The sequence below is a fragment of the Aspergillus japonicus genome, assembly GCF_003184785.1.
Source record: "Aspergillus japonicus CBS 114.51 unplaced genomic scaffold BO86scaffold_62, whole genome shotgun sequence".
Taxonomy (NCBI): Eukaryota; Fungi; Ascomycota; class Eurotiomycetes; order Eurotiales; family Aspergillaceae; genus Aspergillus; species Aspergillus japonicus.
In genome coordinates this window covers 78,821-94,623 of record NW_020291699.1, presented here as the reverse complement: position 1 = coordinate 94,623, position 15,803 = coordinate 78,821, and the positions used below count along the sequence as shown (strand labels likewise).

The window sequence follows — 15,803 nt, the reverse complement described above, 5'->3', positions numbered from 1 at the left end:
CAATGACCTCGGCTAATTCAATTCTTCACTCACTGCCCTCAGGCTTCAGCACCCAAGGGATGAATCCAGGCGCAAAGCCGTCTTCTGTCACCCCATTACCAAAGCTCGCATACTTTTGTGCCGGGTCCTCGAAACAGAGGTCAAAATCCTCCCAACGAACGATTTCCGTGGCGGCATAGTAGTGGTGGTTGGTCCCCGGCCATGGAACCACTACTCGCCCTTCATTGTTTTTGTCTACTAGCGTATTAGCAATTGAGACACCCTGCAATCGACAAAATTATACTCACACCATGAGCTGCATGAATCAGACCACGGCATGTCAGGCATGCAGGATTGAGCCCAGCGGACAAAGTCATGTTGCGCTTTGGGCTTGACACTGACTGAGCGAAGGCAGTCAGTCTGCAGTCGTGTCAGGATCCGAATGATGTAGTCTGACGTCCGTTCAATCCCCGGGATGACAGAGCCGTTAACAGGGCAAAGAGGTGGATGGAAAACTGCAGTGCTTACGAATCAGCTAAGGATCAGCCCTTTCAGGAAGTGGAAAATTTGAGGCCAAACGAACCAAAGAAATTGGGGAATCCAGCCACCATGCTTGCCATATAGCTCTCGCAGTCGCTTTGCGGACCCCAGCAATTGTTCAAACTTATTCCACCCCGTCCGATCACTGGAAAGCGAGAGGCGTAGGGCTCAAAACCCGTGGCGCAAACGACAACATCGCAATCGTACTCCTCTCCCGAGCACGTCCGCACGCCAGTCTCAGTGAGGCTGGCGACATGATCTTGAACTAGATGTACATGTTGCTGCTGCATGGCCTCGATATACGAATCGCCGATTGTCCATCGCCGACACGCTGGGGCAAAGTCCGGTCGAAGCATTTTTCGAAGGTTCGGATCCTCGAGTCTGTGATCGTAGTAGGATTCCACCCGCTCTCGCATTTCGTGATGCGCTGGGGTATTCTTCCACAACACACGAAAACCAGATGCGATCCGCCGCTCGAGCTGGATGCGATACTTGTGGTACACGTCGGGGTTGTTCGCAAATTCAAGCTTCTCTTCCTCGGTGACTGGAATGATCGTTGAGACGGGTTTCGTTCTGCGAAGCAGTCCTTACGTACACTTTTTGTTGTCATCAAAAAGACCAGGACCGGCCCACGTTGGGCTTTGACAGAAGTTGAATAGCTCTGCAGCTTCTGCGCCATTTGATCAGCGATCGCATAGCAAGGTCTATGTTCTGGGAAGGACTCACCATACTGCAGGGCACCGACGCATTGCATTCCACTGGAGCCGTTACCCAGAACAGCGACTCGTTTGCCCGATACTACCAGGCCCTCTGGCCAGCTTGCTGTATGGCAGATTGTGCCGCGAAATCCAGCCCTCCCGTCAAAGTCGGGGACTTTGTAATTGTTCAGCCGCCCAACTGCATAGACTAAGACATCCGCCTCGACGACGGTCTCTTCCTGAGTAGACTCATGCTTGAACGTGGCGATCCAGACCGAGTTTCTCTCGTCCCATGTTGCAGATACGCATCGTTGTTGATGGCGAATATACTTCGCTACCCCATGGTCGGCAATCACCGAGTCCAAATAGGCGCGTATCTCGGGCGCGGAGGCATACAACGTAGACCAGCGGGGATTGGGCGCCCAGCTATACTGATACCCATGGGCTGGAACATCACACGCGCATCTACAGCAAGAGTTAGTGTGGTGTCGCGACCGCTGGGATGGGTCAAAGTGTTCGCATGCAAGGTGAACCGTACCCTGGGTACCGATTCTCGAACCAAGTGCCGCCGGCGCCTTCTTGTCGTAGATTTCAAGATCTATGTTCCTCATTCGTGAGGTGAGATCGTGCGCTATTTGGATCCCGGATATTCTGTTTCAAGACACGGAGTCAACGAAAGATCTCAAATGCGAAATACCCAAGATAGGATAGAACCCACCCAGCGCCAATGACAACTACCCTCAATCGACGGGGCATGAACGCCGTTGGACTTACAGTCCCATGTGTCATTTTCACCAGAGTTGTATCGGCATTTGCTTGCTAGCAAGTTCGTAACTGCTACTATGTTGTTGAGTTGAGATGGATCTCCGGCAATGTAGTTATCTGCGCTCGAACAATCACTAGATTCTGGGATGAACTCAAATTCGACTGTATCCATAGTGGATGATTTCATGAATCTCTTATTCTGCTATCCTTGCTTGTGTCAACAAGGCGATGCTTGTGGTCGACTGTCAACAACTGGAACGGCCGAAAGTCTAAGGTAAGTGCGATGATAGACTTTATTACTTCATCACTTGTGTTTATTTACACTTGTTCCCTGCTCCAAGTTGAGAGAACCCAGTGCCTTGATCATGCCTGGCAATAGTTCTTCCATGCTAGTGCCACAAAAGTCTTGCTGATTTTCTGGCTGGAGCAAGGCGGGCAGCAGCCTTCAACCATCTGCCACACAGGCTCTTTTGCTGGAGTCAATCACAGGTCGTTCAACACGGGACGAAAAGCGTAAGAGGCTGTTGCTGTTACTTCAGCACGACGGAACCTAGATCCTGCCTCCCTCTGCATATAGCCTGTTCCTCGGTGAGAGCTGCTTTCGAGCCTTCTTCAATTCCTGGATGCAAACAACATCTTTCCATCCAAACTCGCAGATCACTTGTTCAGAGCCCCACAATTATCTGTACCTCATCGAGAACTACCGAGATTGTCGTCAAGATGCCTCGCCAGCCCACTGGTGCGCGCCCTCCATAGTGGATGTTCGAGCAATCACAAATGCCAGCGCGATGACATCCTGACTAATGGTCTGCCCAACAGTGTTGTCGATCTTCGCTTGCCCTGTATCATTCGTATACTACATCCAAGTGACGTAAGAGTGGATGTAGTCCTGTGCTTGCCAGGTTGATGGCTCAGAGACCTGGATGATGCGAATGAATCCGGACATTCAAAAGGCCTGGATGTACCTCCGGACTTTTGCCCTCCGTCTGGCTTGAACTCTCGATTCCTTGCATGGGGTGCTATCCTACATAAGCAGTCTTGTCCCTGCATGGTCTGGTGCCTTATTACGGCTATGCGATCGCATTCCCATCGCTTGTTTGTTTCTCCAGTGGTGAAGATGCGCAGCGCCGGAGCTGCTTGCCTCTGATATCACGAGTCGTTCAAATCACTGTTCTGCTCTCTAATCTACCCAGAAACCTCACTGTCTAGGCGAAAGGTGACTCTCGTTCAAGTCGCGGAAGGAGCCATTCCCAAGCATGAAGCTGATAAGGCGAAGGCGGCTGCCGAGGGAGGGGAGGGGGGACAGATATTGTGCGAGACTACAAATTCCGCTGCTACGACAATGTCCTTCGCCCAGAAGGGCAGCAGCAGTCGATCTTTGCCCTAATCCAGACATAATAATCTTCCTTTCAGTCGTCTGAGTGGATGCGACCCTGGCAAATCCGCGATGCAGGAGAAGAGCCTGGGCGGGACCCCAATCACCTGCCTATACAAGCCCTGACTTCACCCTCCTCAATCCCCCTTTTATGGCTCCCAAGCTTTCTCTGTCTCATTTCCCTCGCATCAAACAGACAGCTGGTTGGCACGATGCTCCGACCGGCGGATCCAGCGTTCATTGCGATGTTCCAATCTGACCCAGTCACAGCAGGTCTGTTCTAGGATCATCGGCTGCTCCGACTCAAGCTACGGAATGAGGAGCGAAGTCCGATGAGTTGGATCGAGAAAATACCGATCGGTTGAGATATCGACCGCAATCGTGCCCCTGGTCGTGATAGTGGAAGCACAAATGGGGATTTTTTGACCCATCTCCCCACTCTTGAAGAAATTTACAATGGAACGCGATCAACCCACGAACGGCGATCCGCATGCTAAGCACTGCTGACAGAAAAGCTTTGCGAAGGAGCAACACTGACCGCAACAAAAAATGACAGTTACGACATGAATGATGAAAACACGCATTTTGATGTATCTGGTGGCAAATGGAGAGATATTCGACAAAAGGATTGCCAGAAACAATGACCGGGAAATTGTGCAGGGAAATGCAAAATCGGAAGTACACCGGCATAAATTGATTGATGCCTGCGATCTGAGCTCGGGTTTACCCCCGGTGGAAAACACTGCATAAGCGAAGTCTTTAGCAGTAATTAGGAGCGAGCTTAGCGTGTTCTACGAGTGGATTCCCTGAAGGCGAAGGAGAACCAAGCATTTGTTTTCCGACGCCACCCACGCACACGCACCCACCCACAGCCACTCACCACTCATCGCTCCCCCTTCATCACAACCACTTGGGAAAAAACAGCTTGAGGGGACATAGACCTGGTAATGTTCCTGAATATCGTGCCTCTGGACAGAAATCAGTCTCCATCCATGGATTGACAGACAACGGCTTGTTCATCCACTGATAACAAAAGCCGGATAGAACGGATCCTGGACCTCTCAAAATCTGCACGTCCAATAACAGACCCTCGATCGCATGCTGGCTGGAACCACTCTAACGTCATTGGAGACCACCGATGGAGTCGGGATTCAGGGCACAAGCCATTCACAGCCCATGCACGCTTTCTCGGTGCACTGCACTCCTCAGGAACTCCCGAGATTCTGTTTTCCGAGGGGCCGCCGAAGAAGCCAACAGCCCCACTGGACAATGGGACAATTACGCCAGCACAGGCCCTAACTCCTCTCCGCCTCGACGATCTCTCACATCCCATCTCCCAATCCCAGTCCATCCATCCACACACATGGCGTCATGGAACAATGGCTTGCGACCGGTGGATATCATGTTTAGCCAGGCTCTCTCCTTCACCGCGGGTCTACTGGAGGCCTTGTTGTTGCTTAACTTCTCTTTCCCCCCTTTTTTCTACTCCCCTCCCATCTCAGTATCCGTATACCCTCAACATACCCAATAATCCTCCATCATTCGCAGGGAGACTGGAATTTCTCCCAATCGACGTGGATCACATCCTGAAATTTGGTCAACATGAGTGACGCAGACGCCGGACGCGACTCTGAACGCGACTCCGGACGTCCCCGGGCCAGGGTAAGTGCCTCCAAACAACTCGCTGTCAACAGAAAGTGAAGCTGATCTTGGATTTTCTGCGCTTTAACAGTCCGACGTAGACCGAGTCCGCGAGGAAGCGACCGGGGCATCATCGCCTCCTATTTCGCCGGTCGGCCGCGGTCGCCGTGGCACGATGGACTCGGATTTTATCTCTCCCACTCGTCGCGTCTCCGGTCGTGACGGCGAGCTGGGATCTGGCGTGCGTCGTCGCAGCTCGGCCGCCTCTCGCCGGAGCGGTCGCAGCGGTGGCATTCCCAGTCTGGCTCCGCGGACGACGCTGGCTCAGCGGACGCAGGGCAAGTTCACCGTGGCCGGGCCGGACGACACGCCGCAGCTGCGCCTGGCGCACGAGCCCTTTGTGCAGCCGGGCTACGGTGACCTTAATCCTGCCTACGAGCAGCCCGTGAATGCGCGACCAGTCTGGGGTCTGGCCAAACCCTTGCCTCGTGTGGTGCGGTCGGGCATGGTGCCCACCAAGGAGGAACTGCTTGAAGCCCGCCAGAACGCCCAGTTGCCGGCGGAGAACTCCCAAAAGTATGGACTGGACGTCGACCCAAACGACCTGGAGCAGGGCCAGATCGAAAAGACCACTGACCCGCGCCTCATGGCAGCCCAGGTCGAAGACGCGCGTCTGCAGCGCGAGGCCAACTTCATGAACAAACTCCTGTCGGGCGACACCACCTCCATCCGCGGCTCCCGCATGTCTCGCACCTCGTCCACCCGTCGTCGTCGGTCCTCCGCCGTGGGGTGGGAGGAGCAGCTGTCGACGGTGGCCGAGGGCGAGACGCCGGCCACCAGTATACACGGGGGCGACGACGAGGAGACCGAGGGGCCCTCAGCAGCAGCCCCGCACCGCGGGAGCAACGACCATCGCCCGAGCGATGTTCCACTGCAGCCAGTCCCGGAGGAGCCGGAATGGCACGGCGACGACGACACAGCCGGGGGGTCTCCGCATCTCGACGAGGAGCTGAAGGAAGGGCTGGACGACCTGTCAGCCCTGGAAGACCCAGCTCTGCCGGAGGATCTTCACCCGCTGGTGCAGGAGTTGGTCGAGGACGAAGTTCACAACAACCACACGACCTGGTCGGTGATCCGAACGCACCACCGCGAGGCACTGGCGGAGGCGCTGGGCGTTTTCGTGCAGCTATTCGTCGGCTTTTGTGCTGACTTGGCTGTCACCTGCGCTGACGCGGGAAACCCCAATACGACGGATTGGGCCTGGGGCTTTGCGACCATGATGGCCATCTACGTGTCCGGTGGTATCTCCGGTGCGCACTTCAACCCAGCCATCACCATCATGCTGTGGTTCTACCGTGGATTCCCCAAGCGCCTAATGCCCGAGTACTTCGCCGCGCAGTTCCTGGCGGCCTTTATCGCCGCGCTCTGCGCCTACGGTCTCTACTACGAGTCGATCCACGAGTACCTGGCCTCGAACGCCACCTCCGGCGTCGTCAACAGCTTCGTCACGAACCAGCGATACAGCTGGATTGGCGGGGCGACGGCCTTCTTCAACGAGTTCTTGGGTACTATGATCCTGGTAATTGTCGTGCTCGCGCTGGGTGACGACCAGAACGCACCCCCGGGTGCCGGTATGAACTCGCTGATCGTGGGTCTGATGATCATGAACCTGAGTGTGGCGTTCGCCTACCAGACGGGCGCGGCCTTCAACCCGAGCCGTGACTTCGGACCCCGCCTCGCGCTGCTGGCCCTGGGCTACGGCAGCGACCTGTTCACCAACGCGTACTGGTTCTATGGGCCCTGGGTGGGCGCGATCGGCGGGGCAATGATGGGCGGCTTCCTGTACGACTTCTTCATCTTCACGGGAGGCGAATCGCCGGTCAACTACCCATGGGAGCGGACCGAGCGGGCGATGCGCAAGAGCAAGATGAAGTGGAAGCGGCGGTTGCACCTTTCCAAGGAGGAGACTGAGAAGAGCTGAGTTCTGCTTATGAATCGCAGAGGTCTGCATTCGTGGCTTATGTCTATAGACGAGTTGTGGGATGTTGTAGATATTGTATAGCGCCGTGTTGATGCGTTTGTTTGTTTGTGGGTGCACAGCACCATGGTCGGTTGTTCATTTAGCCTGATTACATCTTAGACTGGATCTCGATACGATACGCCAGACCCTGGGGATCGTGGCTTAGTGGGTCTGTTATAGCATTATTTCATCTGTTATGCTTCAGCTTAATGCCGGTCCGAGAGCATTGCCTCGCCAAACACACTTTGCTTCGTCCGGGTCCAAACTCGGTGGTGATTTCCGCAAATAACATCCAAGCCACCAAAGTATAATTCAAGGTATGGCACTCGTCCCAAGAATCCGCTGGGTTAAGCAATGCCATTGTGAGGTTGCAACCGTTGCATACCTGCTTCCCGCCGGCATTAAAGTGTGGCAACCCTAAGTCGGAGGATTCCCATCCTACCATTCCCAACACATGGACATATTTAGCAACAGACGGAGACACCTCGTGGCAGTCTGTTCCCCGATCCAGCATGGTAGCTTAACAGAGTTGCTAACGGTTTCAATTTGCGCAGGAAAACCGGGTTGGCAGCGCCGCAGAATTCAGACGATGAAGTCACGGGACCCACTTCGACCCCGAGGCAGGCCGTGACGTCACGCTATCATCCGGTCAACACTTCCCTTCTACCATCATTTCTCATGACGCTGTTTCGAGTGCGGCCAGCAAGATTGTGGTGCTTGGCGGGGTCTCGGTTCTCCGGAGGAGGAGGGAGGGCGATATGCACGACTTCAGCCTGATCAACATCGTCTCCGGGTAAATTCTCTCCTGCACAACCACCAACCACCAACCACGACAGCCATCACCGGCAATCACATACCCGAATCGCAACCACAACAACAATACCAAGACCAAGACCACATGGAAAGCGACGAGCCGCATCTCTCGCCGCTGCGACGGTTCACCTCGGCCGTGCGCTGGAGTTGGTACGCCATCTCGCTCAGTTGGGGCGGGATTGCCGTCTTGCTGCACCAGACACCGCACCAATTCACGGGGCTCATCACCATCGGCACGATCGTCTTCATCGCCAACCTAGTCATCTATGCCGTTATTACGGGTTCCTTCATCTTCGAGGCGCTCAGCCCCAGCCCGATCGGCAAGGCCGCCTCGGGGCCCCCGGACTTCCGGACGCGCTGGCTGCACATCCAGCAACTAACGGACTTGTACTTCATCCCGATCTCGCTGCTCGCCTTCGCGGCCATCCTCTTCGGGGTCTCCTACTACGGCACGCCGCACTGCGGCCGATGGCTGATCCTGACGCTCCACGCGCTGTTCTGGGTGTACACGGCCGTCTCGCTCATCCTGTGCATTGTGCTGTCGTGGATCATCCCGCACATGCACACCACCCCGGAGAAGCACTACCCCATCGTGCAGATCCTGCCCTTCTTCCCGCCGATGCTCAGCGGCACGATGGCCGGCATCCTCGCGCCGAACCAGCCCCCTAACCTCGCCATTCCAATGCTGGTGGGCGGCACGACGATGCAAGGCCTGGGCATCCTAATGTTCTTCGTGGTCCTCGCGCAGACGGCGCATACCCTCACGCGCAGCGGTCTCCCCGAGGGCAAATTCCGGCCGGAGATGTTCATCGCCGTCGGCCCGCCGTGCTTCACCATCATCGCGTGGTACGGCATGGCCTCCGCAGCCATCGAGAAGCTGCCGGATTATTACCTGAGTAAGGCCAGCAGCGTGCACACCGCGGACGTGCTGTATATCCTGGCCGTGGTGGCTGGTATCAGTCTGTGGGTGCTGGCGTTCGTGCAGTTCTGGCTGGCCGTGTTGAGTATGGTGGAGGCGATGGCCCGCGGGCTGATTGCGTATGAGTTGAACTGGTGGTGCATGGTCTTTCCGTTGACGGGGTTCGTCCTGTGTACGTGTAATTTGGGCCAGGCGTTAAATTCTCCGGCGATTCTCTGGGTGGGCTCCGCCATGACGATCGGGCAGGTCGCGCTGTGGTTGGTGATTTGTGGGTGTCAGATTGTGGTCTGGGTGCGACGAGGGTGGTAGTTTTGTTTTTTGTTCTGATACTTCGGGGATAAAACTGCTGTGGTTGGGTGTATAAAATTGTGTGTTTCTTTTTTGTTGGTTTTAGCGTCGTTTGGTATATATCTGCATTAGATTGAGCTTGGAGGGGATAGTTGATGATATCCACGTCAGATCTGCATAGCATGTACACTCTAAGCATAATCGCATAAGCATGACCCAGAGAAAGGCACGAGTGGCAGATGTGTAGCTGGCTGAACCTAGGGATGATCTCATACTAAACTATCCCGGGCTCACCTTCTTCCCCGGATTGTCCCAGGATCGATGAGTCCAGGTGGCCGATTTTGACTTTAAAACAGTAGCTCAGGTTCAGGCCATCGTCCTTGACAAATATGGGTCAAGCATAGATATATTGCCTCCATCGATGTCTGAAAAGCGTTACCGTTGTCTGGGATGGGAAATATGGTGTCCACAAGGGGTACGGGGGCTTAAATACTTGGATTAGGGCTGATGGGTGAAGCCCATCAGGGTGGCTGGGGTTTTAAAGTGACACCGGATCTTTACGACAGTAACTCGCAAGTGGTTCAATATCTTTTAAATCCATGGCTAACATGATGGACTTTGCTCCCTGCATCCAGTAAGTTAGTATGTAACCACATCATCAGTACACCAAGTAGCAGTCATTCTCAATCATCCATTCTTGGTTGATCTCAATCAGTTTACCGCAACATATCACTCGAGTGTAGTGAGTACAATATATGCCAAAACAGACATTGAGAATGTGGCTGTCTCCACTGACCATTGTGGATTCAATATGCTCTCCTCATAATACTCATAAGGTCTTTCTAAGTGATGAGTCCTGTTTAACTATTCTTACCTTTTCACGGGGTTTGCTGAGCGGTTCATGCAGCCGTGTCCGTATACCCTCGTCTTAATTCCAAATCACCTTGCTCTTCCTCTTCCCACTTTACGGAGTAAGCAAGCCCGTCATGTTTCTCTGGGAGGTAACCGCGAATCGGATCCTCAGGGACAGACAAGAAGGTGTCACTGACCCAGCCGCCCCCTCATGTGGGCAGGGGCTTGTCGAGAATGCGGCTCAGCGCCTCGCTTACTACGGAGCACAGACAGCCACGAGCTCCTCCTGCCTGTTCTACTGTTACGGACTGGACAGGACGAGCCGTGTGACAGTGAACGCTAAGGCGGCCGTGCATACGCCCCATGCGCCCCTAGTGCACAGGTGGCTAGGACCTGACTCACTTGCTGATGGCTCATGAACATACCCCTGTTCGTCCTTCAGTGCAGGATTAATCTCGTGCATAGTCACTTTCTAGCCCTAGGTTAGTAAGTATATTAGCGCCGCTACCCCGCTGGCTTGACAGGCGGTCTGAAGTTGGCGTGCAGTGGATATATCTCGACCCCGTGCCACCTGTACGGTGGCTATTACATCTTCTCTTTGAGCCCCCGTTGAGGGTCTTCTCTCCCTCCTAGCGAGAACACATCCCCTCAGAATGTGTCTACCCGGTATCTGCGACCCCTTCGACCTCGAAGACTGCTGTGGCGGCTCCGGCACGGCCGCGCCCCAGGCCAGGCAGCGACCAGTCCAGCAGCCCCCAATCCGCCAGCAGCGAGCCGGAGTGCCAGTAAGACGAACACACACGTTCCCTTCAGGTACCTTTAACTGACGGGAAGGGATTACTATCTTTAGGCCGCCGCCGCCGTTCGCCCACCAAGGCCCACGCAAGTCCAAGGCCAAGGCCAACAGATGCAGTATCCCGCGGAACCCCAGAGCATCCGGTTCCTGTGGAAGGCCGGGGGCTATCTCCGCGGGCCCATGGGGGGCACGGATACATTGCCTACCGTCAACGTGAGCAGGACGCCTCGCGGGTGGATCGTCTTGGCTGGCGTCCCCAAGGGTTTACCCAGCATCAAACCCTATGAGCAGGGCCAGTTGGTTAGCGGGTGTCTACGGAACGTCACCAAGAGCTATTTGTTCTCCAATGCGCAGTACTACCGCACCAGGAAGGGTCTGGTGATCTTGAAAGGGGGACAGGTCTCGGGAGTCTAGCTGGTATTGCTAAGTGGGTATCGTGGAGGGGAGTTTCTCAGTTGAAAGTGGAGATAGGTACTGTGCGTAAGTTTAGGCTACTGCTGGCACTATATATTCTTTACATAGTATCATAAGACTACTAGATAACTATGTAGGTCTTAAATCCCCAATGAAGTATGTTATGATATGTAGGTAGACCATACTAAGAGATCCTCGATTCCAGGGCGCTGAATCTATTTTACTACATCTAAGAAAAGAGACATTATGTGATATAGTTGTATCTAATATGCAATATTTTACTACTTTTGTATCGTCCAATTTGAGGTAGTAAGAAAAAATATTATTTGTCTCTCACATTGCCCATGTGCCTTCAATGTGAATGTGGGCAGAAATCAGACTTTCTAACTGCCTTACATTCCAATTACCTATACTGGTTCCTCTATAGGCGATACCTAAAGCTATTACGCATAAACTGTATTGGTGTGTGCGTGTAATGCCTTGCTTCAACAAGTCACATAATTTCAAATTAAACTGGATATATATAAATACTACAAATTTGTAGAGATTTCTTTTTTTCTTAATAATTAAATAATTTTATAAAATATTAAGCTTTTCTTTTTAAATAAGCAAATTTATTAGTATTATATTTATAATTAATAGATTATAAGCCCAGCTTAAGCTTAAAGCCTTTATTTAATTAATTTTTATTATTTTTTTTATTTTTTAGTATTAAGTACTAAAAAGATTTTTCTACTAATTATATAGTCTACTAAAAAGTACTAAACTAAGTTAAATATTTTAATTAATTAATAAATTTAGTAATTAAAAAAATATATTTATTAATTAGTAATAATATAGTAGATAATTAATATTACTAAGCTTTCAGCCTTAACAGATATAGACAACTATTAGATCTAATATAAGGTCTTAAAAAAATATACTTTTATTTATAAAATTTTTAAAAAATAGTTTTTAGTACTAATATAAAATCTGTTTAATTTTTTTTATCTATTTAGTTTTCCAGTAAAGCTGAAGTAGCTGAAAATTTTTAAATTATATAAAGTATATCCAGGCCTATTAGCTTTGGCTCTGGTAAAATAAATATTAACTTTACTATATATAAAAAAATATTAAAATACTTTAAAAGGCAGCTATTTATATAAAAAGTTAAAAATAAAAAAACTATTAAAGCTATTTATACTATATTAACTATAAAAATTTAATATAGTATTATTAATCTTAACAGTACAAAGAAAGTCTGGGATAAGCTAAAAAAATATTTTAATATTATTTTTAATATATAGTTATTTAAAAAACTATAAACTACTATATTACTATAGTATAATAACTGTAAAAATATTAATAAATATATTATAAAAATATTTAAAATATTAAATAAGTTTTAATATAGCCTTACTAATAATAAAAAACTTAGTAACAGTATATATATTTAGTTTTTTTTTTATAATTTTAAAAAATAGTAGTCTAACTTTTTAACTTTCTATCTTAATTTTTAATATATTAAAAAAAGTATAATATAGGATTAAATTATTTAGATTTTTATATAAAAAAAATATATATTTAATTTAATTTTAGTAATACTAATCTTATAAAGGCGCCTAAAGGCTGGAAGTTAAACAATTTTAAATCTAAAAACTAATAAAGTAAAAATAATTAATTTAAAAAAAATAACTTTAAAAAAAGAATTTTTTAAAATATTTATAAAAACTGGACTTATAATTATTATAGTAAAGTTGGGTATAAAAAGTCTAGCTGCTAAAAACTATATCTAAAGTTAAAGCTATTTAAAATAGTAAAAAATACTAAGGCTAATATTACTAAAGATAAGTAGTTTTTTACTTTATTAATATTTTTAGCTATTAGCAGCTATAAAAAAAAAGACTACCAGTAGATATAAAAAATAAAAAACTATTAGTATTATTAATTATAATATTACTATAGTATATTGTAATATATAAATAACTAGATTATTAATTTAGGTTTTACTAAATATCTTATTAAAAATAAAAGTAGTTTTATATCTAAAACTATAAAGCTGTATAAATAAAAAATTAAAACTACTACCGGTAAAATTATATATTTAGTTAGTATAAATAATATAAAATTAAAGCTAATATATAGTTCTAAAAAATTTTATATAGTTAGATTAATAAATATATTATATATTTCTAATTTTAAAATTAACTTACTTAAGATTATATATTTTATAAAATTTAATTTTACTACTTTTTTATATTTTAATAAAATAATAATTTTTAAGGTAAATAATAAAAAGATTATTAGCTAAAAAAATATTATTAAAAATTAATATATTTTCCATCTTAGCTGTAAAGTAGTTAATATAGAAATTAATACTAATAATATTACTAGTTTTTTTATTTTAGTAAATTATTTTAATTTAGTAAAGTATACTACTAAACCTTTAATTAGTATATTATTTATTAAATTAAGTAATTAAACTATAAATTATTATTTTTATTTCTACAATACCAGTAAACAGTACTAGAAATATATTTTTAATATAAATAAAAGCTATATTAATCTATTTACTTAGTATTAGTATTTTATTTATTTTTTTATTATTAATTATATTAGACTATTAAAAATAGTAGATAGTATAAATATTAAAAGTTTTACTATTCTAAAGTATATCTACTAAATATATTAATTAGCTAATATTTTAGTATACTAAAACTATATATAAATAATTCTACTGTAGTAATACAGCTAGTATATATTTTTTAATATTAGTAGTAGATATATTATTATATTTTTAAATAAAAAATCCAGTACTTAATACTGGATGTTTTTTATTAATATATATAACAGCTGGGTTAATATTAGGCTTTTAAAAATAAAAAAAAAACAGTATTTAAACTAAAGCTGTTTATTAAAAAGTTAGATTATATACTATTTAAAATTAAATCTCTATACTCTAATAATATATTTAAATTCTAAAGTAAAAATATAATTACTTAAATATACTGTAAAAATATTAAATAGAAGTTTATAGTATTATATATCTATAGTTAAAATATATTTATTAAATATATTAGCTTTACTATTTTAACTTATATATATACAGTTTTCTAAAACCAAGGCCTTAATAAAAGCCTATAAAAAAATTATAAAAAAAGTTATATTTTTAAAAAACTTATTACTAATTTATAATAAAATAATAACTGTATAGAAAATATATAATAGAGTATATTTAAATCTATTAACTTTATATATTTTTAATTACTATAGTATTATAATAATTCTTAAAAAAATCTATAGTAGAAATAGGATTTTAAAAACTTAGCTATATAGTTAAATAATTTAACTACTTAAACATACCAGCCTAGTAAAGTAATATAAAGTTTTAAATATTAAAAATAATAAAATTATTACTATCTGTAATATCTACTTTAATAAAAAAAATAATTTAAAAATATATAGATTACTAGATAATAACTATAGCTACTACTAAGTACTAGCTTTGGTAATTTTATTAATAAAAAATCTATATAAGTATACTTTAAATAACAACTTTAATAATACTAGTAATAAAAAAACTATTTAAAAATATTTTTATATACTAAAAATACTAAAGTATTAATATTAATTAATAGATAATATTAGTTTGCTAATATTTTTTACTTATTTTAATAAATTTAATTCTAAGTATAGTAATAAACTGACATCTTTTATTAAAAATCTTTTTAAATAAAAAAAAGTTTAATTTCTATATTTTATTAAATAGGCTTTTACTGCTAAAACTATTAAAAAAAACAGCAGCTATAAATATATTATTAAATTAGCTATATATAAATAAGCTATAAAATTATCTAAAGTATTTTATCAGTTTACTATAATAATTAAAAAAATTTTAATACTTTAAAAATAAAAAATATAAAAATTAGTAGAACTGCCTACCGGCTAAAAAATAATATTAAAGTAGTAAATATATAAAATTAAACTTAATATAAATAATAAAATTTATAGATTTAAAATCTGCTATATTATTTATAGTTTTTTATAGATTTATAAAATTAATTATAATCTTATATTTATTTTTACTATAAAAATAGTAATAGTAAAAATATTTTTTACTGTTATAGTAGTATTTAATTATATCTGTAAATAAAGTAATATTAAATAAGCCTTTTTTTATAAAAAGTTTTATAATAATAAAAAAATTTATATAATTTAACTAACTAGATTTAAAAATAGTAGTATTAAGATCTGTAAGCTGCTTTTATTTATTTATAGATTAAAATAATTTATTAAAAACTAGTATTATAAGTTTTTTACTGCAGCTACTAGTATTAGAATAGTAGTATTTTAAGCTAATAAATATCTTTTTATTAAAAAATATAAAAAACTAATAATTTTTTATATTAATAATATTTAAATTACGGCTTCTATAAAGAGCCTTATTAATACTGTATTTTAAAAACTTTTAAAAAGCTTTATAATTACTAACTTTAGTAATATTTTATAGTATTTTAGTATAAAAATTAAATATATAAATAAAATTCTATAATTTTTTAAAGTATTTTTTTAATATATTATTAAGGCTGCAGACCCGGCAAATAAAAAGATCTGTAAAATACTACTAAATAAAAGTATTAAATTTATTAAAAGTATAAAGTAAGCTTTTAAAAAGAATATTAAAAATTATTAAGCAGATATTAAAAATATACTATATTTAATAA

At 43.6% G+C, this 15,803-nt stretch overlaps 4 protein-coding genes across 4 annotated transcripts; 3 read left to right on the top strand and 1 right to left on the bottom strand.

Annotated features, from left to right (window-relative positions):
* Window positions 1–25: 25 nt before the first annotated feature.
* BO86DRAFT_421845 (flavin-containing monooxygenase) lies at window positions 26–2,154 on the bottom strand (the record flags this gene model as incomplete). The annotated part of the gene is made up of 8 exons (XM_025675302.1): window positions 26–219; window positions 288–494; window positions 563–1,063; window positions 1,115–1,189; window positions 1,246–1,682; window positions 1,713–1,868; window positions 1,936–1,986; window positions 2,135–2,154. 8 exons carry the CDS (start codon window positions 2,152–2,154, stop codon window positions 26–28), a joined length of 1,641 nt encoding a protein of 546 aa, XP_025524009.1.
* A 2,478-nt stretch (window positions 2,155–4,632) lies between these two features.
* On the top strand, window positions 4,633–7,228 carry BO86DRAFT_439330 (MIP/aquaporin family protein). Its single transcript, XM_025676160.1, has 2 exons — window positions 4,633–5,019; window positions 5,090–7,228. Exons 1-2 carry the CDS (start codon window positions 4,960–4,962, stop codon window positions 6,977–6,979), a joined length of 1,950 nt encoding a protein of 649 aa, XP_025524008.1. The 5' UTR covers window positions 4,633–4,959; the 3' UTR covers window positions 6,980–7,228.
* Window positions 7,229–7,697: 469 nt separating this feature from the next.
* BO86DRAFT_392059 (tellurite-resistance/dicarboxylate transporter family protein) lies at window positions 7,698–9,186 on the top strand. Its single transcript, XM_025672730.1, has one exon. It carries the CDS (start codon window positions 7,917–7,919, stop codon window positions 9,057–9,059), a length of 1,143 nt encoding a protein of 380 aa, XP_025524007.1. The 5' UTR covers window positions 7,698–7,916; the 3' UTR covers window positions 9,060–9,186.
* Window positions 9,187–10,543: 1,357 nt separating this feature from the next.
* On the top strand, window positions 10,544–11,100 carry BO86DRAFT_403072 (uncharacterized protein; the record flags this gene model as incomplete). The annotated part of the gene is made up of 2 exons (XM_025673906.1): window positions 10,544–10,675; window positions 10,741–11,100. 2 exons carry the CDS (start codon window positions 10,544–10,546, stop codon window positions 11,098–11,100), a joined length of 492 nt encoding a protein of 163 aa, XP_025524006.1.
* Window positions 11,101–15,803: the final 4,703 nt, after the last annotated feature.